Source organism: Hyperoodon ampullatus, assembly GCF_949752795.1.
Source record: "Hyperoodon ampullatus genome assembly, chromosome: 10".
Lineage (NCBI taxonomy): Eukaryota > Metazoa > Chordata > Mammalia > Artiodactyla > Ziphiidae > Hyperoodon > Hyperoodon ampullatus.
Genome location: NC_136923.1, coordinates 49,448,008 through 49,470,979, shown reverse-complemented (window position 1 = coordinate 49,470,979; position 22,972 = coordinate 49,448,008). Strand labels below are relative to the sequence as shown.

The window sequence follows — 22,972 nt, the reverse complement described above, 5'->3', positions numbered from 1 at the left end:
CTAAAATAGGCTAGTAGGATCTTAGAGCTGGAAGGGATCCCAGAGGCCATGGATTTCCACACCCTAGATTCCTCTCATTCAGCAGGGCCTTCCTCTGAGTCTCTACCACAGGACCACACAGCCTCCTCTAGAAGGACGTAGTGCCTAGGGTGGGGATTAGTAACTTCTGAGGGGACCAGTTCACCCACAGGTAATGAAAAATGTTAAATTGTTCAAGCTAGTTACTTTGCACACTTAACTGACAAATGCTAATTTCAAGGTTTGTCATATTGGCAGCAGTCAGAATTGTCTTTAAGAAAATCCATGTGTAACTTACTTTTTCAAGATGATGATCATAAAATTCCTGAGTCAGAAATGACTCTGCTACTCCAGGGATTATAATACTTCTAATATCAACCACTACTCATTTATTGAGCACCACAGTGGGCAGAGAATTGTGGGGAAACATAATATTTCAGGCATTGTCCATTCTACACCAAGGGGATTAGTTAAAGCAAGCCATAAATATATCATAAAACCTCAGCTGGGCCTCCCTGGTGGCGCAGTGGTTGAGAGTCCGCCTGCCGATGCAGGGGATGCGGGTTCGTGCCCCGGTCTGGGAGGATCCCATGTGCCGCGGAGCGGCTGGGCCCGTGGGCCATGGCTGCTGAGCCTGCGCGTCCGGAGCCTGTGCTCCGCAACGGGAGAGGCCACAACAGTGAGAGGCCCGCATACCACAAAAAAAAAAAAAAAAAAAAAAAAAAAAAAAAAAAAAACCTCAGCTATATAATGAAATATGTGATAGGTGCTATATGAACAGTATAGATAATAAATATTCTAAGGATTTAGAAAAGGTGATGAACAACACCCTAGGGATGCTCTAGACAGAGACTTGGATCATATTTTCTCATCAAGACACATAGCCTCAAGGGCCTTTGGCTTTCACGTTCTTTCTTTCCTAAGAGTTGGCTTAACATGGCCAATCATGTTGGAAATGAAATGAATAAATTTAATATGACATCCCCCCGCCCGACAAATGTTAAATTGTTAAAGAGGCAGAATAGCCTTAAAGTTAAGGGTGTAAACTCTGGGGCCAGGTGGTCTGGGTTCAAACCCTAACTCTGCCCTTACAAGGTGAGTTTCCTGGGCAAGTCTGGTAACCTCTGCTTCAGGATTGTCATCTGTTAAAAAGGCAATAATAGTACTTACCTCACTGGGTATCATAAGTTCTTATGAGAGCTCAGTGAGCTAGAACAGTGCCTGGTTTAAGTGCTCAATAAATGTTAGCAATTCTGACATCAGTTGGGTTTAATCTGCCTGCCTCCAAGTCTGCTTCTTGGTCCCCTATCTTCCATATAACAGCCCTTCAGTATTTGAAGGTGGCGGCTGTGTCCCTCGGGTGGTGACTTCAGTAAGATGGGCCCTTTAATTACTCCCCACGGGACTGGGTTTCTACTTTATCACTGTTCTTCTGGGTTGGTAGTTTTTCAGGTGGAACAGCTTTCATAGCTCCAGATGGTTGCGGTTGGACTTGTGAAGCCAGGGCTCTGGCTGGTGGCCCCACAAAGTCATTTTCCCTCTCCTCACTCTTCTGAGCAGCGTTCCCTGGCTTCTCAGGATTCCCCTTGAATAAAACGTGTTCCCTCACTTCTCTTAGTGGAAACCAGGCCCTCTCCAAACTGGGAGCTTCTGGCACAAAAGGCACATCTCATAGGTTCTGCTTTTTCATCATTCTTGTATTTTATAAGCTTGTAGCTGTGAGCTCTAACCCAGAGGGGCTTGTCTCCTTCTGTCCTCTGATGTGAGGGACAGCCCTCCCCAGGGGTTTGCTCACACATGGGTGTAAACATAAAGCGAGGCAGTGGTACGTGGATGGGAGACCACAGACCCCAGCCTGGGATGGAGGGTTGAATCGGATGAGGTGAACTCTAACGGGGCCAGATGTAGAGTCCATGGAAGAGAACGCCTGGAAGCACTCCCAGGGAGGGGAGGCTTTAGGAGCAGGGCCAAGAGTACCGGCTTGGATGGGGAGGTCCACGGAAGGCTGTGACAGCCACTGCAGGGGTGCGTAGGGGTGCCGAGCTCACCGTATCCCATTCCCTCATTCATTCTGCTCTGTGCATTGACCTGTTAAGACATGAAGTAGCTCCCTGGAGTAATGGATGGCTTTGGGGATATCCCAGTTAGTGGTCTAACACTTTCACCAGGGTGCGGGCTCATTATGTGTCCCCCCACCCCCGTCTCTGCCCTGCAAGCAACACGACCCCACAGAAGGCCAGGGTCACTGGAGCAACACCACGTCAGAAAGTATTCTGACTGGTTTTATTATTTACCTGGAAGTTAAATATCAGGATCAAATCAAATATCAGAATTTGAACTATCCGAGAAGCATCAGAAAGAAGTATTCCATGGAAAAAGAAGATGTGGTATATATATATATATATATATATATATATATATATATATATATATACAATGGAATATTACTCAGCTATAAGAAAGAATGAAATAATGCCGTTTGCAGCAACATGGATAAACCTAGAGATGATCATACTAAGTGAAGTAAGCCAGGCAGAGAAAGACAAATACCATATCTCACTTATAGGTGGAATCTAAAAAAAATGATACAAGTGAACTTATTTACAAAACAGAAATAGAATCACAGACATAGAAAACAAATTTCTGGTTACCAAAGGGGAATGGTGGGGGGAGGGATAAATTAGGAGTTTGGGACTAACATATACACACTACTATACATAAAATAGATAAACAACAAGGTCCTATTGTATAGCACAGGGAACTATACTCAATATCGTATAATAATCTATAAGGGAAAAGAATCTGAAAAAGAATAGATATATGTATATGTGTAACTGAATCCCTTTGCTGTACACCTGAAACTTGCACAACATTGTAAATCAACTATATTTCAATTAAAAAAGAAGTATTCCAGCCACCAGCTTCTTTAAAGTCTCAAGCACATTTGCGGTGCTGTCTTTGGGTGCCCCTTTGCTTTCATCTCAGACTGTGAAACGCAGTCTCCCGCCCCTCAGGGGTGTGGGTTGGCCAAGCTCTGCCCTCGGGAAGTTTGTTCTCTGGGATTAGCTCGAGAGGGCAGGCCTGGTGTTAGGGTGATAGGCGCCTGGTGTTAATGCCATTGAAGATCAAAGGAAGTGATCAGAGAGGCTTATGAAAGATTTCTGGGCTTTTCCTGGTCCAAAAACAATACTTGGAGTTGAAACAAAAAGGCTTGAGGGAACTGATCTGATGGATGTTAGAGATGTGCTTGTGAAGGTCCTGGTCTGTCATTTCAAAGGACTGTTTTTTTGTTTTTTTTTTTTTTAACAATGGCTCATGGAGGTCCTTTTGTCTGTACCACGCACTTCTGCTTCCTGCTCACCTCGCCTTCCTCTGCCAGGCTCTGCCAGGAGAAGAGGCGTCCTCCCCACGAGGGGGCCCTGGGGTGATAGGAGGGCCTGGGCTGCTTCTGTGCAGTGACTGGCAGGACACATGGGCAGCTGGGGCTCTCACAGGGTGGATGCCCTGTTTTGTGAAACTTTGGCTCCTTCTGTGGTTTTCAATCCCTTGGCCTGGAGAGGAGGTTTCACCCATTTAACAAGGTTTTTTGTTTGTTTGTTTGTTTTAATTTTTATTGGACTATAGTTGATTTACAGTGTTGTGTTAGTTTCAGGTGTACAGCAAAGTGAATCAGTTTTACATATACATATATCCACTCTTTTTAAGATTCTTTTCCCATATAGGCCATTACAGAGTATTGAGTAGAGTTCCCTGTGCTATACAGTAGGTCCTTATTAGTTATCTATTTTATATATAGTAGTGTGTATATGTCAATCCCAATCTCCCAATGTATCCCTCCCATCCTTTCCCCCCTGGTAACCGTATGTTTGTTTTCTACATCTGTGATTCTATTTCTGTTTTGTAAGTAAGTTCATATAACAAGCATTTTTGAACACTTACTCTCCTGGGAATATCAGGATGAACTCACCAGGATTCCCACCCCCCTAGGAGGGCCTACAGGGTGGGTGGGGCGGGTTTGGAAATGGACAGTGACCTTAGTTAGTAGGTGAGGTGAGGTGTGAACACAGTGCCGGGAACACAGAGAAAGAAGACATCCAAGTGCCAGGGGTGCTAAGGAACACTCGAGCATTTTCTAAGAATGAATCCAGGAGGAAGTTGGAAAACCGGATATTGGATTTCTTCCAGGCAGCGCTGTTGTCTGACTTCCTTTAGACCTACAGCTGTATCTGCTCTGGGATCCTGCAGTTCCTTTCTACCTGTCACAGCTGTTCCTCTCTTGACCCACGCCTCAAGGCAGTGCTGGCAATGGTGAAATCCTCTAACCCCATCTGGGCCATGCAGCTCCTCGCTTCCTTTTTTCTCTGAGGTTTTCCTTAACGCTTTCTTTTCTCAGAGTTGGTGTTGGTCCTGGTTCCCATCTGTCTTGTCCCCCTGGATGCTCTTTGTGGGATCACTGAACACAAGTGAGGTCATTGTTCTCAAGCTGCTAATGCCCCGTAATCTTGTTATGTCACCCCAGTGGCGTGAAGGCCGGGGCTCCTTGGAGGTAAAAGGGTCTTTTTGTGAGGCCTGGAGGGGAGAAGGTTAAGCCATAGCTTAGGTGAACCGTCCCTCAGCAGATGTTTGCAACAAGAGAAGAATGGTGTGATTCACTCTCTGCTTCTGTTGGGGAGCCCCCGGGGAGTCCCCAGAAGGCCAGCAATGATGGATGGAGTCCATCCATCAGGCCCTGGGGGGTGATCCCTGTCGGTGAGAGGAGTGTGGTTGTTTATTGGGTTTCACTTGGTCCCACGACCAGGCAGGTTGATTTCTTCAGCTCTAAAGTGCTTTGGTGTTACCAGCTGGGACTCCATTCATCAAGGTCTTTTAGAAAAATACTTAATGAATTGATGGGAGTAAATGAAGAGAGTAGGTTTGACCCACTGGATGGGACTTTGCAGTTCATTCTTGTAATGGCAGTAAATGCTTTGGGGAATTCCTGCTTGTGTATCTATTTCTTGAGTCACAGCATCCCCTATAGGGACGCCTCTTAAATCTATTCCTATCTTCCTAATATAATGGAAATCAGAACTTTACTGGTGAAATTTTAAATAATCTCTCAACATCTGGTGGTTCATTTACGGCTTCAAGCAGATAGATGAGTTTTGTTAACAACTAACTTGCCTTCATTATTGGGAAGATAACCATTCATTTATTGGGAAATAAGCTGAGAAACCGGAGAAAAGGATTTGCAGAGCACCCTGGCCATTCTCTCTTGGGCTATTTCACACTTTAATTAGAGGCTGGGCTGAAGCCCCAGGATTTGTCCTGTTGGTTTAGTTCTCATTTTGTTCTGAGTGCTGCTCTTCACCGTAACTAAGTCGCCTTCCTCTTGACCTGTAGGGCGAGACCCGTCATCACGGTGGATGTCTCCATCTTCCTCCCCACCTCCATCAACATCACGGCACCCCAGTGTCACGATGGCCAGCAGCCTGTGAACTGCCTGAATGTCACCGCCTGCTTTAGCTTCCACGGCAAGCACGTTCCGGGAGAAATAGGTAAAGAGCCACCGAGTTAGGGCTCAGCATAACCATCTTAGCTGGAGTGGGCATGTGGGGTCGTGGGCAGCCAGGGAATGTTTCTGGGGTTCCCTCCTGCTGGGCATCACAGCTGGTTTTGTAGGCAGCAGGCCCATAGGCTAGATGCCCTTTCCCCTGAGGTTCCCCCTCTTCTTTTCTTACCATTGTTTTTCCAATTCATTGCAACCTCTAGCTCTCAGACAAATAATATTTGACTCTAAGCATCCTTTCTCCAAATGTCCATGGACCAGACTGAAACCTCACTGGGCCACGGGTGGGATAGGTGGTGGGGCTTGTGGAAATGCAGTGAATAGCCTGGCCCTTCTGGAACATTCCATGCAGTTAGAAAAAAGAAGTGGTGGGACTTTGGAGGCTCTCCCTTGAGCTTGCAACACCAGTCAGATGTCAGGGGCTTGTGTTCTTTACTGTGGAATCAGAGACCGAGGATGGGTGGTGGGATAGGATTGCTGAGTTTTCCAAAGGCTCGGGCTTCCAAAAGGTGGGGAAGCTGCTTTGTTAGCTTCAGATGTTGGAGAAGGGGCAGGCGAACCCTGGCCAGTGCCAGCTGTCCCTGCCGTTTCTCTGACTGGGAGAGGGCGACTTGCTGGCCCAGCTCCAGAGACTGGGCCAAGCCCTGGAACAAGATAGGATCAGTGTGGATTAGAATTCAAAGTGTGTGATCACCTGAAGGAAATGAATCTGGAGCAACTGTGCAGATTAAGAGGTCTTTTGTTTTAACTTGAAAGACATTGAATAATAGAAAGTAGAGTTCCAGGAAAATGGAAAAAACAAAACAGAACAATAAACGCCACCACCATTAGGGACCTGGACTCATTGAATTTCTTGGACAGTTTTTGTGTCATGAGTGTCTCCCCTCCCTACTCACTGTGTAGCCGTTGGACCAACAGTATCAGCATCTCCTGGGAGCTTGTTAGAAATGCAGAATCGGAGCCCCTGATCTGAACCTCTGAACCAGAAACTGCATTTAGCAAGATCCCCACAAGATGCTGGTACACATTTAAGTTTGAGAAGCTCTGCTCTGGAGCGCATGTGTGTGGGCGCCCGGACACGCAGAGCTCACGTGCACACACTATTCCATTTCTCTGCTGCACCTTGAATGCTCTACCTTATTTAACAATATGCTAATCCTTCTAGGCTGTTTCATTGGCATTTCTCTTGATCTTCAGATGGATTGAATAAGCTCGACAATGAAACCTTGTGTTTTTTATATGGATTTTTGAAAAAGAACTTAGAAATTTCAAAACTGAATATAAATTTACTGTGAACTTGGGACTTGGTTAGTGAGAGAGGACTAACAAACTTTTTTGTGTGCAACCCAGTGAGAAAAAGATACTTGATCCGGATCATACAGGTCTCGGTGAAGCCAAGAGTTGAATTCTGGTCTGATGATACTATTGCTTTCCAAACTATTGCTTTCCAAAAATGATTTCCCACCACCTCCCTAATTGTTTAAGGCACCACAGTCCCTAGGAAAAAAATGTTCTGATGGTCTTGGGACTCATATATCTTCTGCTTAGTTAGATGGTGTGTCCTTTATCAATACTAACTTGTGGTGTAGTTGAACTCCATTAAAAAACATTTTAAAAGAATTGTTGAGTTGACGATTACTTCTGTTGTGTTTAAAAATAAGCAGAACTACTCTACAACTCTAAGAAAAGCAAGCAATTAATAGTTCATGTGTGTGTTCATTTGACAAATATTTACCGTTCGCCTGCACGGGCCAGCCGTGTCCTCACAGAGTTTTTAATGGGAATTGAAGGAGTTTCTGTTTTGATCCTGAAGCTGCATACACAGTTTTCAGACTCATTAGCTACATCACTGTGGTGGTGGAAATGGAGGTAAGTTGGTAGAGCAGGAATAGAGGAGAAGAAGCCAAGGTGCAAGTTTTGAGCAAGGGTGATTTCAGAGCATATGAGATCAGTGGGAGAGCAAACTCTGATTTGTAGGTTCGGGGCTGAGCCAGGAGGAGATGTGGGTTTCTCCTCATGCTGCCCCCCACAAGTGGATCCTTCTGGAACCCCAGTCATTGACCCCAGTCACTGGGGCCCCTTTCATTGACCCCAGTCATTGGGGCCCCTTTCATTGACCTCCAGGCAGAATTATAATTAAGGTCCAGGCTAGCAGTGGCCCTTCAGTGCTGGGGTATGATGGAAGAGACAGGCTGTCGGATGACATCCAATATTGCCTTCATGGGCAGCAACCTGGCTAATGTCCACCTTAGGGTGTGGGACGTTGAGCAGGAGCACCTGCCCCAGTGCAGGTTACTTCCTTACCCTCCATCTGCCACATAGGTTCACTGATGAAATTAGACATCCCTTGACAGTCTAAGGGGATGTTTGCCCACATATATTTAAGATTCAGGTGTGAAGAGGATGATAACTGGAGACTTTGGGTATTTGTAGGGCAAAGCAGGAAATTTTCTATCCCCAGCATTTTCTGTCTCTTCCCCTGCCATTCAGGGAAATGAGCTATATCTCAGTCTTCGCAGTAAAGGGAGAAATGTAGAAATCTGCCTTAAAATAAGCTTGCAGGGGAATACAGAGAGTTTGAGGAGGGAATGATGGGAAGTCGTGATGGTGTGATGAGGAATCAGGTGGAGGCAAAGTAGCCAGGTGGATCCAGATGTGGGTGGAGTGCAGCATAGAAGTAGCCCCGTGGTTCTGTACCACCGGGAAGATCAGGTCCCCCGTTTCCATATCCAGGAAGGATGGGAGCATCTTCAGCACACAGACATCCTCCTCTCTCCTCCAGACCCAGCAGCCAGTGCTGGCCAGCTCAGTGTCATCGCTCAGGCCTCTGCATTGGGAGCCCAGGGCTGGAACTCCAGTTACGAGCCTTCCTTGCTCTCACTGCTGGCAGCTGCACAAGAGCATGTTAGTGGTGGTTTTGGCATGGCGTGCTTGGCAAGTGGGCATCTTCCAGGCACCTCTCAGTGTCTGCATATCCAGAGCTGAGTCTGTCAGCAGAACGGCTGCATTTGGGCAAGACAGCCTGGGCAGTGCAGTAAAGAGGCGCCGGTTGTGTGCTAGGTACTTCTGAACAGTTGTCAGAAGTGGCATATATCTGCTGGCATCTTCAGCTGCGGGACCACCCTGGGGATGTCTCGGGGAGCCATAAGCGGTTGACGTTACAGTCATCTCTTTGGTTTTTTCTCTCCCTTGGGACCTGATGGGGCTGAAGCATACACACAGAGAAGGGACTCCTTTTGCCTCTTCATTTTCTGCGTTGGTAATGGAAAAACCAAAGCTCCCACTTGGTCACAGGACATTCAGGGCCAGCTGATGACCCAAGCCACTAGAGGGGCTGCTGTGGCTTCTGGCAATGCTGTGGGAACTGCAGAGGTTCTTTACGGGGGTGACTCTGCCTTGGCGCCAGTGACAGCTTGGCAGGGTCCATTCAGGAAGATGGAAACCACACCAGTTATTTTAACAGAGGGCGTTTAACGTTTGGAATCAGTTAAGCAGGTCATGGAGGACCCGGAAGTAACTGCAGGAAGCAGCCACCACTTCTGGGTCTGCACCAGGGATCTCAAAGGTGGTTCCCAGACCGGCCGCCACAGCAGTACATGGAATCTTGTTAGACATGTGAATTCTGCCTGATTCGGAAACTCTGAGGGTGGGGCCCAGCAAAACGTGTTTTTTTTTTTTTTTTTTAAATAAATTTATTTATTTATTTTAGGCTGTGTTGGGTTTTCATTTCTGTGCGAGGGCTTTCTCTAGTTGTGGCAAGCGGGGGCCACTCTTCATCGCGCTGCGCGGGCCTCTCACTGTCGCGGCCTCTTGTTGCGGAACACAGGATCCAGACGCGCAGGCTCAGTAGTTGTGGCTCACGGGCCCAGCCGCTCCGCGGCATGTGGGATCTTCCCAGAGCAGGGCTCGAACCCGTGTCCCCTGCACCGGCAGGCAGATTCTCAACCACTGTGCCACCAGGGAAGCCTGCAAAACGTGTTTTAAAGGAATTTTTTAAATATATATAAATTTATTTATTTATTTATTTACTGGCTGAGTTTGGTCTTTGTTGCTGCGTGTGGGCTTTCTCTAGCTGTGGTGAGTGGGGGCTACTCTTTGTTGTGGTGCGCGGGCTTCTCATTGCAGTGGCTTCTCTTGTTGTGGAGCACAGTCTCTAGGCGTGCAGGCTTCAGCAGTTGTGGCTCACGGGCTTTAGAGCGCAGGCTCAGTAGTTGTGGCTCACAGGCTTTGTTGCTCTGTGGCGTGTGGAATCTTCCCGGACCAGGGCTCGAACCCATGTCCCCTGCATTAGCAGGCGGATTCTTAACCACTGCACCACCAGGGAAGCCCGAGCAGCAGCTTCTTAAATCTGTCACAGGGAGTCGCTGAAACTCCTGTTGGCTCATTCAATCAACAGATAGTTATTAGGTTCTGAAAGGTGCCAGACTCTGTGCCCAGCGTTGGGCACAGAGCATGGAACAGGCCAGGCAAGGTCCTTGCCCCCATGGAGTGTGTGTGGCCAGCCCTGTGCTCCGTCCTGGGGTGCAGACACCGTGCCCAACTCAGCCCCCAGAACACATTTATAACGGATTTCATCAAGCCATTTAAAACAAGAGTTTGGCTCATCTCAAGTCTTATTAATCTTCATTCTTGACCTGGGGAGCAGCGTGTGGCTCCTGGGAGCCTCCTGGCTGTCATAAGCAAGGCAGGTGAAGGCCACGCCTGAGAGGCCTCTGCCCCTTACCCGCGGGCTGGGCCTGTACCTACTTGCCGGCCAGGCTGAAACGTAAATGCACTTGTCAGTCCTTGGAGGCTGAGACTCAGGCTGGCAATTCTGGACTCTCCCCGGAGCACTAAATAGAAACCAGCCAGGGCTGAGCCCTAAGTGGTTGTGTTCTGTGCTCTGACCCAGCTCCCTCATGTTGCTGTGGCTCTCGTATATCCTGGCGAAGCTGTGAGTGAGCAGGGGGCCTGCTCTACCCCTGGACAAGCAGTAGAGCCCAGGTCCTGAGAAATGGTACCAAGGTCATGCAAGCCAGTGGCAGAAATAAGTCTGACACCAGCAAGCTTTCCCCAGACCCTTCCTCTGGTCCTAGGGGTGCATTTCTACTCCAGAGAGCATTTGCACACAGAGAACATTCCCTGAGCTCCTTCCGGTCTCTTGAGAAGCATGGAGATGGGATAATGAGGCAAATCCATGTTCTATGAGGAGGGGGGGAACCTATTCTAATTACCACCTCATTCCTTTGGGGGAGGGCGAGAAAAGTTAGGAAAGTGGAAATAGCCTTTTTTCCCGTCTCCTGGAAAACTCCGAGGGAAGCTCAGAGTAAGTCGAAGGAGGATTTATTAGTAGAATTTCACAGCTGAAATCATGTTCTGATGGAGAATGGGAATGAATCAAAACTCTCTGGGAGCGACCAGAGCTGTGCTGATGCAAGACAGCTGGCTCGATGCTGGCCCGGGCCGGTGTGGGGGGCCCTGGGGAACCAGCTGGGGGGCAGGGAAAGGAGGAGGCTGGAAGCATGACTCTGGGCTGATCAGCTTTTCCATCAAGATGACATCATTCGACATGGCAGGGACACAAGCTGCCAGAAGGAGAGCTGAGGATGTGAAGTGCGCTGTTGGAGCAGGCCCTAATCAGAACCAGCACCTCCCCGGCCCCCGGCTGACTGGGCTGGGGGCGGCCGCTAGCAACTCCACCAGCCTGTTGCTCCCACGGGGTGGGCCGCTGAGCCAAAGGGGCTGTCAGGCTGCTTCTCCAGCATCTCCTCTGCTTCTTAGGCGGGGCTCCCTTTTAGACACACTTGGGGTGGGGGCTGATCAAAACTGTTAGCAGCGAGCTCAGGGATTTAGGGTGGTCCACACTTCTTGCCACTCCGGCAGCTACCTCCTCACTCAGGCTGGGTTTCCCATCATGGGTCTCTGGTTTTGTTCTAGAAGAGAGATTTTGCTAAGGTGCTGACTTCTTTTTGTGTAATTTAAAATGCCAAAATAAATTTTAAATCAAGGAGAAGCACTGAGTAGGCAGTTCAAAAGGGGAAATGTTTCCAAAATGATTGCACTTGGTGAATTGGGTAATTTGGTCTGATTGTACACTTTCTTGTTTTAGAAATATCTGGTAGGTGAGCGTGTTGGCATGTGTACTCTCTGCCCATAGCAGAGCAGCGGTTGTGGTCCTCAGCTTGGCGTTAGTAACTCAGCTGTTTCTCCCCTCCCTTGAGTTGCAAGAAGAATCTAGTTGGGCCAACAATTCTGCAGTGAGATGGGGTTTTGGAGAACTAAGCTTGATGTTTGTAAAGTATCTGCACAGTTCTTGGCACATATGGAGGGTCGAATTCATTCTGTTTTCTGGACTTGCCGCATTTTAATGCAGATTCTTGCAGAAGCAGAGCCTGTGTCAAGGATTTGAGTGCACATTGTTGATTCAGGAGGGGATCCCAGGAAACACCAGTAGGAAAGCAGGACCATGAGATAGGAAGGGAAGGCAGCTGTATTAGTCAGGTTTCACCAGAGAAACAGAACCAAGAGGGTGTGTGTATATGGATATTATAGCTCAGAGGCAGTCTGGAAGCAGTACTTCTTCTTTTCTGGGGGGGACCTTGGTCTTTATGTTTTAAGGCCCTCAACTGATTGGGCGAGGCCCAGCTGCATTCTGGAGGGTAATCTGCTTTATTCAAAGTCTACTGATTTAAATGTCAATCCCATCTAAAAGATACCTTCATCGTAACATCCTGATGGGTGTTTGACCAAATATCTGGATACCGTGGCTTAGTCAAGTTGACTAGAAACCATCACAGCAGCTGGACAGAGGGTGTGTTATTAAACAAGTTACCACTGTAACAGGGCGGCGGGAGCAGAATCCTGCTGGGGAAGTCTGGGAGCCAGTGTGGAACACACCTCATGGTTACCCCACCCAAAGGACCAGGGAGCTGGGGTCATGCTTTCCTGAGGGCTGCCCCAGGGGCTTTAGTCCTTGGTGCTCCTGGCCTGCCATGCCCATGGGTGGGTGCCGTGCCCACCAAAGCCCTTAGGAAAGGGAATGCAGGTGCCAGCAGTTGGAAGTTGGGCTGGACAGCAGGGAAATGGTAAAAGCCAAGAGGATGTGGGTGGGGCCCTGATGCTGTCTGCTCTGTCTTCCTGTGTTCATTTCCACCCAGGCTTTCTCTGGGCTCAGCCATTCATTGCTGACGAGATGATTCAAACCCTCTGTTCTCTCCTTGGTCACCCTTCATGCCCACCCAGGGGAGGGTGGCCGTAGCTCTCTCACCTGGGAGGACAGCCAGGTGAGGGGCTGTAGCGGGGACCCCACTCAGCAGCCGCTGCCACCACATTGGTTACCCCACCAAGGTCTTCTGGCTCATCTTCCAGCAACACCCATCTCCAGTCCTGATTCTGCTAAGTGGAACTTGGAAACTCACTTCATTTATGTTGTACATATTCTTTCTTATTGTTTGGCTGTTGCTCAGGGAAACTGTGATTAGGAGAAAGTAAATTAGCCAAAGTTCAGCTCCAGATCTCTATACTCATTTGATTCTGTTGTCTGTGCATTCCAAGAATGTGAGTTTTTTGTCTGATAATATAAAAAATGCACCAAGAACCAGTATGGTAGGAATAGCCCAACACTGGAGATGAGCAGAGTTCCAGATTCCGCTCTCTGGCCTGCAGCAAGTCTTGTTCCCTCTTGCGCCATCAGTTCCTCATCTGAAAAATGAGGGTCTTGATCTAGATGGTCCCTAGGCTTGCCCAAAAGGTTTGACATTCTACGAGTCTACCCCATTTCCTGCACTGTCACCATCAGAGTAGGTATGTAAATCTTGTACAGGTTCCCATTGTTTTCTCTGTCGAAGTACTTTCCCGTGTGCTTTCTTCTCTTCCCAAAAATATCTCCTGGGATCATCCAGGTCGCAGGTACCTCCTGGTGATCTAGCCTTGCCTTGGAAATTAGCTGTTTGCTGAAATAAACAAGCTGGGGCAAACCTGCCCTTGCTGACCAGGCATCTGCCAGCTTGGCCTGGCAACGTCCCTGAGATGGCAGAGGCCCAGGAAAACCATTAAATGCATCAAAAATATACCCTGTGGCAGCTACAGAATGCCAATCCAGGTCACTTTCCTCCTTCGTATCTCCCCTAGTGGCTGATCCCTTTGATGTTATTAAAAGCCAGAGCCATCCCCATGGCCCCAGCTTCACATACTCAAATGCCAGGAGGCATTAGGCTGATTTTTTTTTGGAGCAAGAGCCCAGCTTCTAGGAGGCTGGTGTGTGGAGCCAGGGCAGGGGCTGGGTCATCTGCTTTCCCACTGCTCAGCAGTCTCATCTGGTCATTTTAGGGACAGAAGCTCCTTTTCTCTCACTTTAAAAATACCACGTTCCGGGCTTCCCTGGTGGCGCAGTGGTTGAGAGTCCGCCTGCCGATGCAGGGGACATGGGTTCGTGCCCCGGTCCGGGAGGATCCCACATGCCGCGGAGCGGCTGGGCCCGTGAGCCATGGCCACTGAGCCTGCGTGTCTGGAGCCTGTGCTCCGCAATGGGAGAGGCCACAACAGTGAGAGGCCCACGTACCACAAAAAAAAAAAAAAAAAAAAATACCACGTTCCCCTGAATCCACAAAGCAACTGAAAGATAGTGTTACGTAAAAAAGTGTTATGGAGGGGCTGACCTCTGAATCAGGGTTCTGTGGGACAGAAAAGCAATGAAATGGGTCTGTTAATACCAAAGCCATATTTACCTAATAAAACACATTGTCCCATACTTACTGACAGACTCTGAAATAATGGAGGCGAAACCCTTTGGGTTTATTTATCCAATGTGTGTTCTCTATTGTGACCATTTTTTAAAGTCCCACATTGTGTCACAGTAGGTTCTGCCATCTAGCATTACACCTTGAGGCACAAGGTGATGAGGTTTCCTTTTTGGGAATGCACCCCAGTACAGACCCCACAGTAGTCATGGTTTTGTTGAACCGATAGGCACCATAAAACTGGTCACTGTATGGCGGCCTGGGAATGAAGTTAGCTTCAGCCGCCCCTGTGTTTCCCTGAGTGAAATCTCCATGAGGGCAGGGGTTTGCCCTCGTTGTTCTTTGATGTGTCTCCCATGCCTGCACAGTGCCCAGCTCAGTGGACCACGGATGGCTATGGTCCAGTAGATGTAGCAGTTATAGAGCCCGACGCAACAGCTGTGCAACGAGTCAGAATTATTGGGTGATTCCTCCCTCATGTGGGGCCATGTCCTGTTTCTTTATGGGAGTCAGTATTCCACGCAGCCTTGGTGGTTTCAGCAGCTTCTTATAGTATTCCTTGTAATTGTCCTGCCTTTCAGGACACTAATTATGTTGGGTACAGCTAACCATCGATGTGTATATTGGTGGCTCAGATCATAACTCGTGAGGTTTAAGTTGTGGGGAGCTGTGAAGTGTGATGCCCAGAGCATCCCCAGGAAGACAGGGCTGTCCCGGTGTCTCTGGATTCTGGGGGTGCCTGGCTGTATGTTTCTCTCTGAGATGGTGTTGATCAGGGCTGCCTGCCATCAATCCTCTGTGCAGCAGGGGGCTAGGTATTGTCTGAAGGGTGCTTGTGATCCTCTGAGGGGGTCTGGAGGGGGCCTTGTCACTGTGTCTATCCTCGCTGATGTTTTGACCTTATTCATTGGCAGGCCTGAATTACGTTCTGACAGCTGATATGGCCAAAAAAGAAAAGAGCCAGTTGCCCAGGGTCTACTTTGTGTTGCTGGGAGAGTCCGTGGGTCAGGTCTCAGAGAAGCTGCAGCTGGTCCATTTGGAGGTGACATGTCATCATTACGTGGCTCATGTGAAGGTCAGTTCTTTTTATCCTCAAACTTTGATCTCTACAGATGTTCATTTGGAACTGGTGGAAACTTTTATTGTACATTACATATGCTCTGACTTTCAAAATTTTATTTTACAAGGAGGAGAACTTTCGTTTCTTCTTTTAAAGTTGGAGTTGGGCAGCTCTTTATTGATCTTACTGTGCTGGTCTTGGTCTCTGCGGGGGGTGATGGTGGGCCAGGAGACCAGCAGTGCTCTCTGGCCTTGCCTTGTTCTTTTGGGATGTTTTTTGTCCTCTCCCCTCTGTGAGGCTCAGTAGTCTTCTCAGAGGAGAGACACAGAAGCACATGCCTCTGAGTCAGCAGTGGTGCTGGATCACACTGTGCCTGATACCTTTCTTGGTGATTCACTACATATTAGCTCATAGTCAAGGTTAAGGTGTTTTACAACTGGTTTGATTGTTCTCTCTTGATTACTTCCTGTTTATTTTAGGAGTGCGTTTTATGGTCCCTTTCCCCCTCAATTAAATAAACTTTCAAAATGTTTTTCTTCTACTGAAGTTATTTGTTAAATACACTTTGCTGCTAATTCAGGAGGCCAGGCTTCAGTTAGTTACAGAGAGGCCCCTGTGTAGTAGTCAGGTCCTGTCAGGTTGGGAGTCTGGTGCCCATTGCTGCAGGAACAACCAGCCACTGACCCCCAGGCAGAGACAGCAAAGGAGGTGGAAGGACCCCCATGACCCAAGCCACATGATGGGTAAGATGAATGTGGGTTTCGGAGTCACACAGACCTGGTTTGTGTCCAGTTGGATGAGAATTTTGACTTCTCTGTGTCTTAGTTTCTGCATCTCTAAAATAGTTACCTTAAAAGGTGGTTGTAGAATTAAACATTACATGATGGATATACTTAAAGGACCTCGCACGGAGTCTGCCACACAGCAGACACTCAGCGTTATTATTCGGTTGGACCATACGTAATTGCCAATATTCTAACATTCTTGACTTACAAAAATGATTACATGTAGTTCAGCCATTATTAATAACCAGTGGTCTTTTGGATGATGGCAAAAATAGACTACGGATTGGAGATGAAGTGTCCTTCTATTATTGTGTCGTTAGTGCCAGAGCAGGAGAATAACAGCTGCTTCTGCATGCTTCTGGGTTGTAGATAGAGAAATGCCCCACACATCCATGGCACTTTGGCTCAGAGCCTGAGTCCATGCCCCTGCGATGCTTTTCAGTGGGGCTGGGCTCTGTCTCCTGCCAGGACGCATGCAGGGGCCTGCCCAGACCAGCTGCCCTCAGGCCTCGGCAGTGAAGGCCATTTATAAAGCAATTCATGCTCCTGTTAAGCCAACAAGCCCAGCCACATCTCTGGGTCTTAGATGATGTTGGCTCGTGAGCACCCTTGGGGGTATGAGGCCGTCATGTCAAACACTGTCAGGCCTTCAAGTGCCTGCACTTGGCGTCTCCACACTTCCTGGAGGTGGGGCGTCTTCCCTTGGGTTTCTTTTCTCTCTTTTTTAAAAAAATTAATTTATTTAATTTTGGCTGTGTTGTGTCTTTGTTGCTGCACATGGGCTTTCTCTGGTTGCAGCGAGCGGGGGCTACTCTTCGTTGTGGTGCGTGGGCTTCTCATTGTGGTGGCTTCTCTTGTTGCAGAGCATGGGCTCTAGGAGCACGGGCTTCGGTAGTTGTAGCATGAGGGCTCAGTAGTTGTGGCTCTCGAGCTTTAGAGTGCAAGCTCAGTAGTTGTGGCGCACGGGCTTAGTTGCTCCGCGGCATGTGGGATCTTCCCGGACCAGGGCTTGAACCTGTGTCCCCTGCATTGGCAGGTGGATTCTTAACCACTGTGCCACCAGGAAAGCCCTTCCCTTGGGTTTCTTTATGTTGGTCTCTTCCACAAATACTTTCCTTCTGGGCTCTTGCGACTTCTTGCTTTGACTGAGAGGTTACCCCTTCCCATGTAGCTACCAGGGGTCTTGGCTGCGAGATAGGGCCACACAGAGCCTGCAGGGCTTTGAAAAATACACTCAGAAAACAACAATAATGAGGTGCAGGCTGGAGGCAGGGCTGTTTCTGTGGTGGCTTCTGAGGATTAACTGGGGAAGAGCAGAGCTGCCCCAGGCTGTTGGTCCTGCAATGTCCTAATATCTAGGGTTGCCAGACTTAGCAAATAAAAATATTAGACTTCCAGTTAAAACTGAATTTTCAGGTAAACAACAAATCAATTTTTTTTTTAGTATAAGTATGTCCTAAATAGTGCATTTACTTATCCTAAAAGAATTTTTTAAAAATTTATTTGTCGTTTATCTGAAATTCACATTTAGCTGGGCATCCAGTTGGAAGGGTCACCCTGACCGATATCCTTCCATCCCACAAGCGGCACTTCTCCCATCAATCAAAACACTGCTGACAAGGAGAGACATTGGATGGGGGTCAGAAGAATTTGGAGGATGAAGGCAGGGCTCAGGAGCACAGAGCAAGCACACACCTTTATGGGATTATTTGGGTCATTTTAAGGAAGAGCAAGAGAGCAGGGCTTCAGCAGGGCTTCTTGGACCTAGAAAAATTTGGATATAGTTATTGCTTGGCCATTTGCTCATGCAAGGAGACCGGGGTGGTGGGATCCATCAGGAAGTCACAAGCCTCTGATGCCTTTATGGTTCAGGAGACGCTCAAGGTGGATGATAATTTATAGCCGTGTGGGAAGTTTTTTTCTACCAGGCATTGTCTGTGTCATAACAGAGGACCCTGGGGACTGGCAGAGGGAGCCAGTGAAGGTGAATGCTAATGGGCCGGCTGGCTGTTCGCGATGTGGCCCAGCTGGCTTGGCCTGTGGTTTCTTCAGTTGTGGGAAAACAGCTGTGAAGGCAGTGACCCTTGTGTGGCCGAGGCAGGCAGCAATGCTGGGGGAAGGGAGTGGCAGCCTGGCCACCTCCTGGAGTGGGGCCGGGGGCTGGGAGCTGCTCATCAGGGCGGCAGGGTGTGAGAGCACAGCGCAGCCTTCTCTATGGGGCTGGCGCTGGGCTTTATAGACAGCGAAGGAAGAGAGAGAAAAGCGTTCTTGCTTATCACACGCCATATGGCAAGCAGGCAGGGAGGCAGGCGCTAGGCGCTGGGTGTGTTTTGTTTAGGCTATCTTTAGGTATTTTTTCCTTTTTTTCTTTAAGCTCATTCCAATCTTTTTTTCCCTTCTTCCTTTTTCCCCCCGAAGTTTTCATTCCATATATGGCAATAAGTATCTCTATCACAGAAAACTGCTCTGGCTGACACCTGCCTTCCAAGCTGGCTGCGTTGTCCCATTTTGTTCCTTTCACAGCCCTGGTGGGGCCTCCGAGGTGTACCTAATTTTATGATACACTACATCCTCCTGGGGGTGTGGGTCCACTCTCAAGGCCTTACTTGGTCAGCAGAGCTGAAGCAGTTTTCGCTGCTTCCTTGGCCTCTCTCCCTCAGAGTCTACAAGCCCCAGTTTGGGGGATGGGCCCCCTTCTACTAGTGAAGCGGCCTAGAAACCCTTCTACTAGTGAAGCGGCCTAGAAACCTCTGTGGGTCCCCACGGTCACAGGTGAAAGCCCACACACCTCCCCTTAGCCTCAGGGCTCTCCACAACTTGGCCTCAGTTTACCTGTCCAGCCGCATTACTGCATCACATCACATGTGCCCTGGGCTCTTGTCAAGGTGGACTGACCCCTTTACCCCTGGAATGTGTCCCTTGTGCTTCCCAGTCTTAGTTCTTGTGCTCACCCAGCACCTCTGGCACTTCAGTCACCAGAGGCCCAGGTTTTGTCATATCCGTGTACAACCACGTACCACCTGCATGGTTTTTGCATTTTTTGGTCTCATACGTGCACCACCTGTGGTATTTTATTTCCTGTTTTTTTCTTTCAGTCGTCCTTTTGCCTGAAAATAATTTAAAGCAGAAACTTTGTACACTCCTGTAAGTGGAACACCAATTATTGCCTGCCCAAAGAGAAAGTAACAGTAAACAAAATACATTGAAGACACAACAGTGTTGTTGAATTCTAACTGGGCTTCATTTTTTGCTGAAGTCCCTGAAGAAGCGGCCCGCTCTTCCTGTGTGTTAGAAGGGGAAGTTACAGAGTGCTGGGGAAGTATTAAAGACATGCTGGCACCACACTGAACTTTCTCTCTGATGCAATCAGAAGGACTAAATGGGTATTGACTGCGGAGTAACTTTCCAAATGTATGGATCCTTTTATAGAGCCCTGCCCACGTGCCGTGGGAATCCATGCCATGAACCCCGTCTGGAAAGCCCTAGGGCCTGGACACATTCTGCTTTGATTGGCTGTGCCTTCCCCCTCTTGCCTGCCGAAGGGTTATCTGTGTTTCACGGCTCAGTCAGTCACCAGGTCTTAAACGTCCTCAGCCAGCCGATGTCCTTGGCCCTGGGGAGGTTGCCATCAGCTTCCTGCCTGCTCAGAACTTGTTCCATGCTGCCTGACTCCGGCTTTCGGAATGATAGGCATGAAACAAATGCTTGCAAGACCCAATTGTGCTGAAGTGACTCACTGGGTCGGCTGGACTGTGGGGTCACCAGGAGCGTCTGATCAGGGACCTCTAACCACTCTTGGACCTCCGGCTGGGAGGTGATGGAGTGGAGGGTTTTGGATGCACGGCTGTGTTCCCTCATCACTCCATCGTTTTCTGGTCTCTGTATTTACCTGGATGGAAACTGTGCTCCATCTTCAAGTCCTGCACAGCCCCTTGAGAGAGCCAGCCCTTTGTGAGGTCAGGTGCTTATGTCTGAAGGCCAAACGAGAGCGTTTTCAGGAGTGGGGAAAGCAGGCGACAGCTTTGAGCCTATACAGGGACAGTGCAGAAGGCCAGGCGAGGCTGAGCATGGGGTCAGCTGCCTCACTCCCAACTGTGAGGATCCATGATCCCCTGCAGAGGCCTCCAGAAAACCTCTGGTGAGCGAAATCACGTGTCAGACATTGTCAAGGGAGCCAACAACAGGATTAATGTAAAAAGGAAAAAAAAAACCCACTCCACACTAGACGAGGGTATATAAAAGCACCGTTGGCTTCTCTGAGTAGCTGCAGATGTTCAGGAGGCTGTTCTCTTATGTTGCTGGAGGATTCTTCAAGGGAGTTGGAACCTTAAGCTACTGCAGGGCCTGGCCTGGCAAAAGGAGGGCAGCACACTGGCCACCTGGCGGTCTCGGAGGTTACGCCGTGGGCTCTGCCCAGATGTTGTAGTTTTTTTTCCATTTTCACATCCGAAAAAATGCCTTAGGGCCAGCTTCAGTCACATGATAGACTGTGAGTTTGCAAAGTGTTTGGATCCATCGAATGCCAATTTTCAAAGGTGCTGGAGGCTTTTATTTTCTTGTTTAAGAAACAGTTAAGGAAGGAAGATTAAGTTGGAGTAAAGAAGACCTCTGTATGAGGAAGAGAAGAAAACAGCAACGTTTTCTTCTTTATCTGGGAAGTAAAATGCTAAATCTCTTGATAAAATCTCTTAATCATCCTGATAAATCAAATAAATAGCCAAAAAAAAAAGTTGTAAGGTTTGGATACAAAAGGGGATACAGACCTTAGATGTAGGAGGTCATCTTAAAACATTTTTTAAAAATTGATAATATATGCACATAGTTAAATATTTTTTAAACTGTACTAAAATTTATAGAAGGAAAGAACATCTCTCAGCACCCCATTTCTCTCCCGAAGGCATCTGTGGTTCCAGTTTCTTGTGTGTCTTCCAAGAGCTTGTCGATGAATACACAAAGCTGTGTTTTACACAGACAGCATCATGCTGTGGCTCACTGCTGTGCAGCTTCCTTTTTCCTTTTAAAATGCCCAATAGCAGAATAGGTAAGCAGGTTTTGGAAAGGTTGTGCAATGGAATACTACTCAGCAATAACAAAGAATGAACTGCAGATATGCACAGTAACGTGGGCGAATCTCTAAAGCATTATGCTAAGTGAAGGAAGCCAGACTCAAAAGGCTGCTACTATGATTCTATGGAAAAGACCAGCTCAAAAGACAGAAAGCAGATCAGAGGTTTCCAGAGGCCAGGGATGGGGTTGGGTGGTGGCGTCCATGATTGGCTGCAAAGGGTCATGAGGGAAGTTTTGGGGGTGATGAAAATATTCTAGCAGGATTGCGCTGGTGGTTATATGACTGAATACTTTTATTAAAGCTCAACAAAAAGTTTGCAGGTAGACCAGGTTTTAAGAGGAAGATCTGGAGTTCAGTTTTAGAGACACTGAGTTTGAGGGGCCTATTAGATGGTGAAGTGGAGATGTGTATATATGAGTCTGCAGTTTGAGCAGTGGTCTGGGTTATAAGTATAAATTTGGGAGTCATCAGAAAATAGTGTTTAAAGCCATGAGATTTGATGAGATCACCAAGGTAGTGAGAGAGAGAGAGAGAGAGAGAAGGGAAGGAAAGGGGACCGTGGGTACCCAGCACCAGGAGTACCTTTCCTCTTGGTCCCAAGATGGCTGCTGAGTTCCAACCACTGTGTCTTCTTTCCATGCAGGAAGAAGGGGGATGGGCGAAATGCTCTTGCCATCTGATCTGAGGCCCTTTTAAAGAGCCTCCGATGACTTCTACTAACAACTCATTGACCATCCATATTTTAAGGGAGGTTGGGAAATGTCAGTTTCATCTGGACACTACAAACCCTAACAGTGTAGAGCTTTGCTCTCCAGTAGAACTTTCTGTGATGTTGGACATGTGCCATATCTGCATTGTCCAATATGGTGGACACTAACCACATATGACTATTAAGAACTTGAAATGTAATGAGTGCCACTGAGGAATTTTTACTTTAATTTTTTTTTTTTTTTTTTTTTTTTTTTTGCGGTATGCGGGCCTCTCACTGTTGTGGCCTCTCCTGTTGCAGAGCACAGGCTCCGGATGCGCAGGCTCAGCGGCCATGGCTCACGGGCCCAGCCGCTCCACGGCATGTGGGATCTTCCCGGACCAGGGCATGAACCCATGTCCCCTGCATCGGCAGGCGGACTCTCAACCACTGCGCCACCAGGGAAGCCCTTTACTTTAATTTTAATTAAAGTTTAAATGTAAACAACCGCATGTGGCTAGTGGCTACCATATTGAACAGTGCAGATTTCTGCTACAATAGAACACAAAGAGTCTTCATAGGACATTGGTCACACAAATCAAATGTCACAAGCCAAGTGGAAACAAATAACTGGGGTGAAGTCAAACTGACTGTTTCATTTTGCACTTACATTGATTAAAACCTGAGTTTCAAGAATGCCATAGAACATGGTCTCTCTCTTCAGGGTTCTTCTGGAGCATTCACACACACGCACACACACTTGCACACACATATCGGCATGCACATACATGTTTCCATAGGCCATAACAGTGGGGGGAGGGGAGCGGTATTAGAATTGAGAAAGTTGGATGGTTCACCCTGAGTTGATCATTTCAGGAGTGTTACAAACTTGCATCTGATGTTTTCTATTTTCTTCTCTGTGGCTTGAAACTATGTAAAAGGTGGCAGTATAGAGGATGGAGATACAATTGCTGGGTCAGGTGGGAAGACATTTTAAGGTTTGAGACATATCACAGAATTGCCTTTTAGAATGTAAAGCCCACCCCCCACCCCGATGCTCTTGCTAGTACTGGGTGGAGAGATTCCTT

General features: G+C 48.0%; 1 protein-coding gene across 1 annotated transcript in view; it reads left to right on the top strand.

Annotated features, from left to right (window-relative positions):
* The window catches only part of ITGA9 (integrin subunit alpha 9), a 353,562-nt gene that overhangs the window by 70,808 nt on the left and 259,782 nt on the right, over window positions 1-22,972 (top strand). Inside the window, exons 14-15 of the mRNA XM_079713622.1 lie at window positions 5,401-5,555; window positions 15,198-15,358. Of these exons, the coding sequence (XP_079569748.1) occupies window positions 5,401-5,555; window positions 15,198-15,358 (316 nt within the window). The remainder of the gene's footprint in view (window positions 1-5,400; window positions 5,556-15,197; window positions 15,359-22,972) is intronic.